The 11,758-nt window shown below is 45.5% G+C and overlaps 1 protein-coding gene across 1 annotated transcript; it reads right to left on the bottom strand.

Moving 5' to 3' along the window:
* Positions 1-2,924: 2,924 nt before the first annotated feature.
* SPRY2 (sprouty RTK signaling antagonist 2) lies at positions 2,925-9,882 on the bottom strand. The gene is made up of 2 exons (XM_053312545.1): positions 8,859-9,882; positions 2,925-4,741 (listed from the first exon to the last, which is right to left on the bottom strand). Exon 2 carries the CDS (start codon positions 4,688-4,690, stop codon positions 3,755-3,757), a length of 936 nt encoding a protein of 311 aa, XP_053168520.1. The 5' UTR covers positions 4,691-4,741; positions 8,859-9,882; the 3' UTR covers positions 2,925-3,754.
* Positions 9,883-11,758: the final 1,876 nt, after the last annotated feature.

The following is an 11,758-nucleotide window of genomic DNA, read 5'->3' on the forward strand; positions in this document are numbered from 1 at the left end:
GTTTTCTTTGGTAGAATACAGGAGGGGTTTACCATTGCCATCTCCCTCACAGTATGAGATGCCTTTCAGCATCTTCCTATATCGCTGCTGCCCGATATAGGCACCAGCGGGGATTCAAACTGGCAACCTCTGGCTTGCTAGTCAAGTCATTTCCCTGCTGCACCATCTACTATATTCAGAACTAGTTCTCTCTGAGGGGCACACCTGTGTTTAGACTGTACCATTTCAGACTGCAGGTAGGAGCTCACATGACTGAATGATCCTCTATGCAACTCCTCCCCCACTAAGAACTAGTATATCAAGGGGAAGGGTTTTAGCCCAGTTTCCCCCATCATGCTCATTTACTATATCTAGCAAATAATAGTTTTGTTTTTTTTGTATGGAGCGTTCAATCTGGGACCTTCCCCCCCAGTCCAAAATAGTACAGCCCAAGTATCAGTTTAGTAGCTGAGCAAAACTAGGCCTCAAAAAGTCACACAGGAGCCTTGTTAGGTCTGTTTGACCTCACCCCAAGTAAACTGACAGCAAGCCCTATTACACACTCTATGCTTTTGCTGCAGTGTTACATTGCAAGGGATTAAAGTGGTGTGCAAGCTGTCATTTTGGGAAGCGTCACTACCATCTTCTTATTGTGACATCTCAGAGAAGCTTCTAGCACACAGGAAGATAGTTTTAAAATCACTCCTCTGCAGAAGCCATTGACACAGGGCCAATTCACACAATGAAACTGAGAATGCAAGCGAGTATTACAGCATGTGGAGAAGCAATAGCTGGCTTGCATTTCACCGTTGTGCCCAGCCTGCTACAATTCAGCATTTACCACACGACTGCTTCCCTTTGCTACATCAAAGACATTTCTTTTAAGAATCATAACATGGCGTATGCACCAAGTTATTCGGTTTATCAAGGTGGTTAGAATTGAGGGCAAAAGTATTTTCTGCACAAAGATGTCCACATAGGGAATGCACAGCATCTGAAGTGGCCCGAGGTTTAAGCAGATAACAACACATACATGCAAGCATTTTCAGACCAATGACGAGCATTAAAATGTCAGTAAGATGTTCCAATAGAACAGATTTTTTTTTTAAGGTGTCAATATTCAATATGAAGGTGTCAACATTCAGTATAATATCTTAACATTGCATCAAATGGAATCTCCATATTGTAGGAGCAATATCTCTTTAAATTAGCCACCTAATGGCATAGCGGGGAAATGACTTGACTAGCAATCCAGAGGTTGCCAGTTCGAATCCCCGCTGGTATATTTCCCAGACTATGGGAAACACCTATATCGTGCAGCAGCAATATAGGAAGATGCTGGAAGGCATCATCTCATACTGTGAGGGAGATGGCAATGGTAAACCTCTCCTGTATTCTACCAAAGACAACCACAGGGTTCTGTGGTTGCCAGACGTACACATTGACTTGACGGCACACTTTACCTTTACCTCTTTGAATAGCACATGCTGGAGACCTAACAAGAGGAGGTTGTTCCCTTTCTGATCTGTATCTTGCTTGGGTGTACCCAGAGGCAGTTGGCTGGCCATTAATGGAATTAGAATGCTAAATTACAAAATCTACCATCTGATCCAGCAAGGCAATTATTATATTCTTAATTTAACTTTGTTTCAGGCTGCAGAGGATTCAGAGCAGCTCCAAAAGCTCTGTCACCCATCTGTCAAGTTACAAAGTCCATGTGATTTCTGAAATATATCCCCCACCTCTTCATACCCATTTGGGGCAGATTTCTCTCTCTTTCTCAAGTAACTACATAATCAGGACTTGGAACTGTAGCCTTGGATGCATGCGTTCGGAGCAACAAAATGATACATTCATTGTTAATAAAGACAGGTAAATCATTTTTTAGACTTCTGGAAAAAAAACTTGGCAGCAGAAGGATCCTGACCTCAGTGGCGGTAACAGCAAACGACAAATCAACCAAGCAACTCTCTTTTCATATGTCAGTCAAATGCTCAAGATAAACTGCAATCAGATTTTAAACGTCTGTTAACCATTTTTTAATTAACTATACACACCCACATCACCTAATGGCACAGCAGGGAAGTAACTTTCCTAGGGAGCAAGAGGTTGCTGGTTTGAATCCCCACTGGTATGTTTCCCAGACTATGGGAAATACCTATATTGGGCAACAGCAATATAGGAAGATGCTGAGAGGCATCATCTCATTTTGATGGCAATGGTAACTCCTCCTGTATTCTACTGAAGAAAGCCACATGACTCTGTGGTCTCCAGAAGTCGACACTGACTCAACTGCACAACTTTACCTTTATACACACCCATGCATATCTATCTGTATATGGCTTCCACTGAAAAGTGCAGCCACGTGTCTAGATATCCCTCCCACTTCTCTAATGCCAAACACAGCAAACCCAGGTCCTGATTCCATGGTATGCATGTTCCCCAGTCCTACTCCACATCTTTGGTTGCTGTCACTAGTGGAGGGAGGGTAGAAGTGGTGGCAAGGAAACACATGGCTGTGTTTTGACATTAGCATACAGGTAACTTGTAGCGGGAGGTAAAATTAGATACTCAAGTACCTTTTTTTTGGGCAGATACTTGTATAATGTAATGTCTAGTTTCAGCCATAGTTACCTAAACCATTTTCCCTCATTAATGCCAGGTAATTTTATCTTAACTTTTGATCTTATCTTTGCAGCACCCTAAGTAGCACCCATGTACACTATGTAGCATCTTTCATTATGACTTCATTCTTATGCTAGTATACATATATTTAAAATTCCATATTGGTCAAAATGTTCATTGTTTGAAATGAAATTTCATTATTTTAGAAATTCTAATTTATTTATTTTTGGTTGACATTTAGAGGGGGGAAGAAAGACTTGTTGCATGAGACTTTTCAATTCCAAGAACCAGAGAGGGGGGAAAAATGACAAGCAGCCCAGTTTAATTTCAAACGTTAATATATTTTTCTATTTTATAGGGAACATATGTATCTTTCACCCCTTATTTGCAGCAACTGTGGCATCCTCATAAAAAGGGGTGAAATTTGTAAGATGCCTCTTAAAATAAATATTTCTTTTTTTATAAAATAATAAAACTTCAAATAAATATTCTTTACACTAAACAATATGTTGAAAAAAATTAGAAAATAAAGACTGAATTTTACTGTAACTGTACAATATACATGAAGTCCAAAGGGGGGGAAATCAGAGTCCTGCAATTGAAGGGTTTCCATAAGGCAAAATACAATCTAAAAACATACTGATTGATTCACATTCTTCTGAATGTACAACATATTAGTATAATATTTTGTGACCTGTGCCATATTTCTTATGACACTTGTGTTTTCACAGTTGAAAATATCCTATATACAAAAATATAGCACATCTCTGGCAGAAAATAATTGGGAGTGGGATGAAGTAGTTTTCTAATTTACAAATGTACTATTCATTTAAAACACACACGCGTGCAAACACGCACACAACCACACACAACAGATTGCCTAGGAGTGTCTGAGTTGCATTAGCTTATGCAATATTTGGGTCCTGCAGAGTGTATCCCCATTCTGAGCTCCATTAGGTGGATTCTAGCAAGCATATCCATTAAGTGGGCCCATGCAAAAAGAAAAGCAGGTCACTGCAAACCTCAATGTACCCTCCCCGCTCCCCAAATCCTCCTAACAAACAGTGCCACAAGTATAGCTCATTTAGTTGGCTGCATATGGTGTTAAAAGAATAATCCTTATTACTTTTCAGATTCCGGATTAGTGATGCTATGTTGGCTTTTCAAAGTTCCTGGGTGGGACATTGGGAACTTTGCAGCAAACTGTGTTGGAGTGCTTACAGCGGCAGCCAGGCCTATTGACCCGGTCATAACACCCCTGGCACAATTTAAGGCAACCCTTGGCTGGCAGGTAACACCACAAACAAGGCAGAACAAGGGACATCACCCCCATGGTGGACCATCGAGTGCAGCAGTGGGATTGACTGCAAGAGCAAGGGTTGTCGGCACAGTTGTCCTCGTCATCATTGGAGCAGTGGTAGAAAAGTCCCTTCACGCAGCACACGCAAGTCCCATAATCAACCACATTCTGGGCCGAGCAAAGACACTGCTTGTCACAGATCCAACAGGATGGGAGGGTTCGTGGATAAGTGCACTCCTTGCACTTACATTTCCCACAGTCCTCACACCTGTAGGCATGCAGATGCAACTCTTCCTTGCTAGGGGGCTTCAGCTCACTTGCCTTCAGCTCTGGTTTGGGTTGCACTCGGATTATCCCGTCCACCACTGTCCCCAAAGAGGATCCCAGAAGTCTCTGCTCTGATGAGTTACTGCTTGTACTTGTCCTTGTGCTGCTCCGGGAGCCAGTGCTGACTGTGCTAATGGAATGAGACAGCAGTACCCGGGATGCTGCAAGGGAAGGCTGGACCCTGTTAAGATGACGCTGCTCAGTCAATCCATGCGGCCTTTCACTTTTGTGCTGGAGAGGTGGACGTGGTGTCGGTTTGCCTCCTGGCCGCGGAGCCACCGTAGGTGGTTCCGTGTACTCATTTGTATTTCGGATAGCCTTGATCTGGTCCAAGGACAAGACGTGAACTTGCTGTGCCAGAACATCCCTCAGGTCAGATTCTCCATACTGCCTCCCACTGTCATGCTGACCCTGTAGCAAGGGCTGTGACCCGCTGCCATTCTGAGCTCTTGTCTCCATCAGTACCCTGAAGAGTGATCACTCCAGGAAGCTTAGAACACATCTGAAATCCTGCAGCAAAGGAAGAGAGGATTAGTTTTGGCTGTCGTGTGTCTAGGTTTATGCAGGTTTCTTGCTGCATAGCACATCCAATACTACTACTGCTGCTGCTGCTGCAGTACACAACACCTAACCACAGAGAGCAAGTCCCATCATCTTTGGTGGGAAGAAGACTTATGGCCAGCCAGTGGGGTGTGGTCTCATCTTGAAATACAGAACAGCCTCATGCATTATTTAAGGGGAATTGAGCCTTGTTAATGCAGCTCTACTGAAAAGAACATAACTTCCTCATGGAACCCCAGGGTTCTATAGTGTTCTATATGACATGTAGCTCAAGCATCTTTTTTTGATCCTATAGTGAGACACCTGAATTGTATTAAAGACAAGCCCAGGATTTTTGTTATATGTTACATTCTAATGAGTGTGATTTTTCAATTATGTTTTATGGAAAGATAAGCAGAACCCCTTTCCCATTCTTCTCAAATCACAAGCTGAGAAACCTACATCCAAGTCACTTGTATATACTTATCTTCGGGCAATTCCACACATTACGCAGCAGCAAAACAGAATTTGCCACTGAGTGCACACTTGTTAGGGAGCTGCAACTCATCCTAGTTCCCCAAGAAGTGTACCTGTATGATACACAAGTTTCACAAGCACCTGTTTGCCTCATTCACCCATGTGAATGTGAAGTGGCCTTTCATGCCCCTAGTGAGATTGTGGCTCTAGAAAAAGTAAGTGCTCCAGAGACTCAGCAGCACATGTGCAGCCCTGTCCTATGCATTTCAATACAGGAGACATGTTCCAATGGGTTTGCTCCTGCAAGTCTGAACAGTCTTGCCATGTGAAGTGGTTTTGCTTCCCCTTAAACAATGGCTGTGAGAAAAATGAGACCAGCTGATGACAGAAAGGTAGTTCAAGCTTATGCAAACTCAGCAAATAGGTTGGTGTCTCTCCTCACTGCACATTAAACATGCTTACTTTTTTTCCCCTGCAGTGGCACCAAGAAAAACAGAAATGGCATTAGAAATGGCATTTCTAAGGTTAGTCTTGAGAGAGCAAATGTGGCTCAAAATGTCAACAGCCTAAACATCCTTCCCCAGAACTTCTGAATTGATGTACCACTTTGCAATTCTAAGTATCAGTCCCTGAACATTACAGAGGTAAGCACTGTAAGGGCTTTCATTGTGTATTCATAACACCCCAAGATAATCCACCCACTTCCTGGCCATTACTAGAAAAGGTGGCTTGACTTACAATACACAAATATCCTGCACGTAATCTGTAAATCACATGATTCCAGGAAAAGCATATGACAATACTACCTCAATTAACAACACTACCTATACTATGTTATATACTCAATAAGCCATATATGAGTAACAAAATGTCAACATGTCGCTAGAAAACAGAGACCAAAAACCTCAATATCTCATAAATTAGTGGTGTCAGTTTGGGAAAGCCTAGTTTGGAGAACAGTTTTAATCTGAAAGAATAATCATATCTACATCAAAATCTAACACTGCAATCCTATGCAGATTTGGTAGTCAACCCCGCTGAATTCAGTGTTACTTTTGAGTAAACACAAAGTTTAAACTCCTTATCCCATCGAACTCATTGGGACTTACTTCTGAGTAAACCCATATCAGACGCAGCTGTACGGCTACAATCCTATGTACACTTACTTGAGAGTAAGTACGATAGAACACTCTGGGTCTTACTTTGAAGACCTGGATAAAACTCTGGCTTGGATTTGCCTTGGGCTAGAAGAATCTGCTGCAATTACTAGGTGACAATTATGGCACAGTCCTCTGTTTGGCAGCTACCGACAATACCAGGTGCAATGCAAAATAATAATGCTAGAAATAATCCTAGAAGTGGTGGGGCTGCAATCCTGTGGACAAGTACTCGGAGGAAAGTACCGCGGAAGTCAGTGGAACTTACTTCCAAGGAGCACGCACGTGGCCGGGCTGCAATTCTGACAAATCCCTGACCTAGGAGAGATCTGTATCTCACACTTCCTTCCTTCGCCGCTCTCCCCGGCGCCCCCCCCCCCCCCCGCAAGCAAGGCAGGCAAGCCCTCGAGTGGGCATCACTCCTTCCTGCCTTATTACAGGTTTCTTCCTCACATGCAGAAGAAGAGCGATCCGCCTGGCGGCAGGTGGGAGCCAAGAAGCCTGCTCCTTCCCTTCAGGCTGCACCAAGACAGGGAATGGTTCAAAGGAGCCCCACTTGGAGGCAGACAACCTGGAGATAAGCAGGAGACATCCTGGTGGGAGGGGACATCCTGGGGCTTCTGAGCAGATTGCCTTATCAGGAAAGCCTCTCGCAGACGCGTTTCCTTCCCCCTCCCAGCAGGAGACGGCGAAGAGCTCCTTCCCACTGGAGTTATGTAAACCATCCTACATTTCTGCCCCATTCAGAGCACCTCCAAGGCAGGTAAGCCGCAGGAGACGCAGCAGGAGTCCTTCCTCCGGCTCGTCTCCCCCACCCAAGCGCGGCCCTCCTCTGATCCCACCCGCTGCCATGCCAGGAAGTCATTTCGTGCAGGAAAACTCCCCCAAGAGAGCGCTCGCTGGCTCGACATTTTTGTCTAATGTGTGTAAATTTCAAACAAATCTCCCCCTCATGAATTACAAAGTAGCACTCTCCGGCTCCCCCACCCCACCTCCTTGTTCTCTTTCTGCATCACAAACAGCCCCCGGGATTTTATTGCCCAGGGAACTCATTCCTATATCGATGCATCCAGCTACTATTAACAAGACAAGGGGCAAGGCGAGTTGGGGGAATCCAAAGCGTTTGCTCGCAAGTGGAGCACAGTTAAACGAGAAAGGCGACCACAATGCATTCAGTGTCCCCTTTCTGCCCGATTTCAGTATTTGTTGGCACGTTATGTGCTAACAATTCTACTGATTTCCAAAAGCCAAAGTCCATTCACTGGCAAAAGGGAGAAATGTTCCGGTTGCTAAATAATACTGCGGTGTGTGTGGGGGGGGGGGGGGGTGGACCCAGAGGGGAGAGTCCTTTATTCGGGCAAAAGTCTACAATGACAGCCAGACTTTCTCGCATTCAATGCAAAAAGTTCAGACCTCTCTCTACAGATTAGGGGAATGGCATGGAGAAACATATATTTTACAATTTGTTTTAGGGGCCTTTTAACACACCCCATTCCTATCACTGTCTTTACACCGCCATATGAACTCTCCCCCCGCCCTACATTTAGGGCTAGGTGATCCGTCTTTATAGAAAGGACAGGGGTGGGGCGAAATTTAGGGGTTTAAAAACACCAACAAAGCCCAGCTACTTCCAACGCAGTGACAAAGTTAAACCAAAAAGAAAGAAAAGAAGGGGGGCAGTGAAGGGGGGGAGAGAGAGCAGATGTCAAAAGCTCTGTTCACAAGACAATCTTGTGAGGGAAGATTCCACACACACCCCGCCCCACACACACCCCGCATAAAATAGATTTACACTGGGCATTAGCTCACTTCCGAATTGCACCGACAGAGCATTCCAACTGCACAAATTTAAAAGAAGGCGGCCAAAGACGAGATTGCCTTGCTCCTAAGAAGCAGCACTGCAAACAAGCCCGAGTTAAGTTGCTCCTTCTTAGATCCAGGCTTGTCAGGATCTAAGTTGCAGGGTTGCTCCCGTCCCAGTCCTCAGGAACACGTTGCTGAAGCTGTGCATTGCTGCATGCATGGATAGCCGCACAAATAAATCATGGCAGTGTGAGCTGCTCCAAGCTGCTGCAGGAATCGCTTCAACCTGAGGGCAGATTTCCGCCCTTTTAAACAACACCAGCCCCCAATGGCGCGGAGCGAGGGGTTCCCTCCCTTGTAAAGTCATCCGCAAGGGGAAGGAGCGCTCAGTAATCCTCCAAAGCCAGAAGGAACCAAGAGATCAGTTCCCACCCCAGCAATCTCAATACTTCCCCCGCCCCAAAGAAATGGCCCTGAAGTCCCCCGCTTTCAATCACTCCCTTGGAACAGTGGAGGGAAGAGCCACCAGGCTTGTGAAAGGGGATCGGCCTGAAATCTGCATTTCCCAGTGTTTCCTTGCAAATAGTCAGGTTTTTCCCCCCTTTCCCCCCCAAAGAGCTTGTTTTGCAAAGAAGGAAAAGAGCTCTCACCGTGGAAGCTGCGTTGCACCAACCCTCCTCCCTCCCTTCTTTTTTTCCCTCGGATTCTCTTCTTCCTGCGGTTGGCGAGTAAATCCAACCCCAAAGCCAAAAGAAAATAAAAACGAAGATGAGAAACAGAAGCGGCTCTTCTGTTCCAAGCTCACTTCAGTCCAGCTCGCAAGCGAGAAGCATTGAAACTTTCAAACAAGCACACCAAACAAAAACCCACAGCAAAGTTGATTTCCCCCTTCCTTTCTCTTCTCCAGGGAGAAATGATAATAAATAGCAAAACAAAAGCGCCACAAAAAGATAGACTGTTTTTTGTTTGTTTGTTTCTTTAAAAAAAAAACCCTTTTCCAGATGGGGCGAGTTTTTCTTTGCAATCACACACGTTGAGTTCCTGGTCGCTTTTTTCTCAATGAACAAGAGGCCGATTCGTCAATCCCAAGTCACTTTCTCTTAATGTATCATACATGGGGGGCGGGGGAGAGGGCAAGAAGGAGGCAATCGACAGAAAGTGGTCCTGGGGAAGGAAAAAAAAAAGTAAATCCCAAAGCGGCTTTGAAAGTTCGCTCAGTTCTTCCAGCAAAGCAGCGTCCGAGTCCTCCCCAACTCCAATCTGTTGAAAGCTGAATGATTGTTATATATATATATATATATATATATTTAAGAACAGCGAGTGGTTGGTAATCTCTCTCCCTTCCTCTGGGAGTGTGTGCTGTACGTGTGTGCGTGTGTTTTCTCCAAGGCAGCTTTGTAGCTTGCAAATTGGAGGAGGGGGAAGGCGAGAAAGAGAAGGGTGTTTGGGGGGGGTTGAAGAAGAAGAAAAAGAAGGGGGGGAAACCCGGCGGGTTGGAGTTGCTGCGGTTTCTGCTGCTGCTGGTTGTATGTTTGCAGGAAGGCAGCTTTGAGATCCGTGCTCTAAGAGGTTCAGCGCTTTTCTGCTCGCTCTCTCTCCCCCTCCCCTCCTTCTCTCTCCCTCTTTCCCCCCTCCCCTTTTTTTCTTTTCTTTTCTTTTTTTTTTCTTCTTCTTTCCGGAGGAGGCAGGGTGATCTCTCCGCAAAAGCAGCAGTAAATGGCGTCATGTGGATCTGAGGAGGAACAGAGCAGTTGTTGTCCCAGAGGATATATCGCATCCGGTCCCAGCTCATTGGCTCGCCGAGGCTACATTCACTCACCCTCCCAAGCTCCCTGCCTGCCAGCGCTTTGGAGCGGCGGCAGCAGCAGCAGCAGTAGTAGTAGTAGGTATTCAAAAGGGCAACACCAGCCAGTGGAGGAAAAAGCTTAATCGCCGATGCGCCCCCCCCCGCGCGCCCCTGTCTTTTTGTTATGCGGAGGGGCTGCCGCTGCTGCTTCACAACTATCGCAAGCGCCTCAGCAAACTGGCGGGGATCAGGGCCTGATTTCCAGCCTTCCTGCCGGGGTTGGAGGAGTGGGTGGGAAAGAGGAGGGAGGGATGTGGCCCGAAAGCATTTTGGCGTCGGTGACATTTTGGACAAAGAGAAATGATCGATGAGGATTCGAGCAGCCCGATCGTGTGCTTGTTTACTCGGAAGGAAGTCTCACCGCGTTGAACGGGACTTGCTCTCTTGTAAACGTGGTTAGGATCGCAGCCTTCGGGAGACGATGGCTCTTCGGGTAGAGGAATGCAGATCTTTCCCACTTTTGGCAGATTTTGAAAAAGCAAGCCGCTTACTCCAGAGTAGGGCCTGCCGTTTTTTTGAGAGGGCAGAGATCTCAGCAATCTATTTCTTCCGGAGATGTCTGGTGATAAGATACCTTGGTTAATGCTTATAAACCCCGTTGATTTCCGTGGGAATTACTCGTAAGCAAACGCCTTTCGAAAGTGCAAACTCAGAATGAAAAGCTGAAATATCTGGGGTGGTTTCGTCTGGCTGAAATTGCAACGTGGAACATAATGGTTTTAGTCCGAGTTTCCCTCTAGAGAAGAACATAGATTAAGGTTATGCGCACACTTTCTTCAGAGTAAATCCCATTGTACTTGGTGGGATTTACTTCCGAGGAAACATGCAGTCTTCTGACCCTAAACACATGGATTTAGAAAAACAGACCCTAATAAACTTTATTCCAGGAAGGTTCGCGAGCCCTCAGCAGCATATTCCAATCATGCTCTTGCTCACGAGTAGACGTCACGGCCCTGACTCTTGCCCTTCCTCAAAAGTGAGGCGATCGCCAGCTTCAAACCACTTACTCAAAAGGAGACATGGCAAAAGTCAAGCGTTGCTCCAGAACACGTGGTTTGAGGATTGCATCATTAATGTTATACTTCATACGGCACACACTCCCCCTTCTTTGTTTTTTAAGGAAGGCCGTGGAGAACAAGGGAGGGTATATTGCTGATGGATTAACACAGTAATCTGCTGTGTACAAGTGTTAGCTACCACTCCGAGTCCTCCTCCCCAACGTTAGTGTAGGAAGTCAGTAGCTCCTGCTACCCAGTGCTTCAGCCCTTCAGCCAAAATGTGATTAGAAAGAATTTCCAGAGCATTCAGACTCTGGTGGTGTACAACCCTTGGGGTTGAAAAGACCCAGGCTTAGTGGCTCTGTGTGTGTGCACTAAATAAATTAGAACTGACACAGGAAAGAAAAACAGGGAACATGTTAATACAACCACCCAGCAACCACCCAGCAGTTAGAATGTGAACTGTACATTTTAAAACATGGCGTTTAATTTTTGAACCCCACAATCTGATCTTATGCGTGTCCAAGTAAACATGGGACTTCCAAGGAAACACACATCGGATTGGACTTTACCCTCAGTGGGACTCCTGAGGTCCCAGTTTCTGGAATAATCTAAGGCCCAAACCTGCAAACCCATACACAAGAATTTGCTTTCCAGTTAGTATCCTGCTTGCAAGTGTACAAGCATACAAGTGGATCTGAGATTG

This window comes from Hemicordylus capensis, chromosome 3 (assembly GCF_027244095.1).
Source record: "Hemicordylus capensis ecotype Gifberg chromosome 3, rHemCap1.1.pri, whole genome shotgun sequence".
Classification (NCBI taxonomy): Eukaryota; Metazoa; Chordata; class Lepidosauria; order Squamata; family Cordylidae; genus Hemicordylus; species Hemicordylus capensis.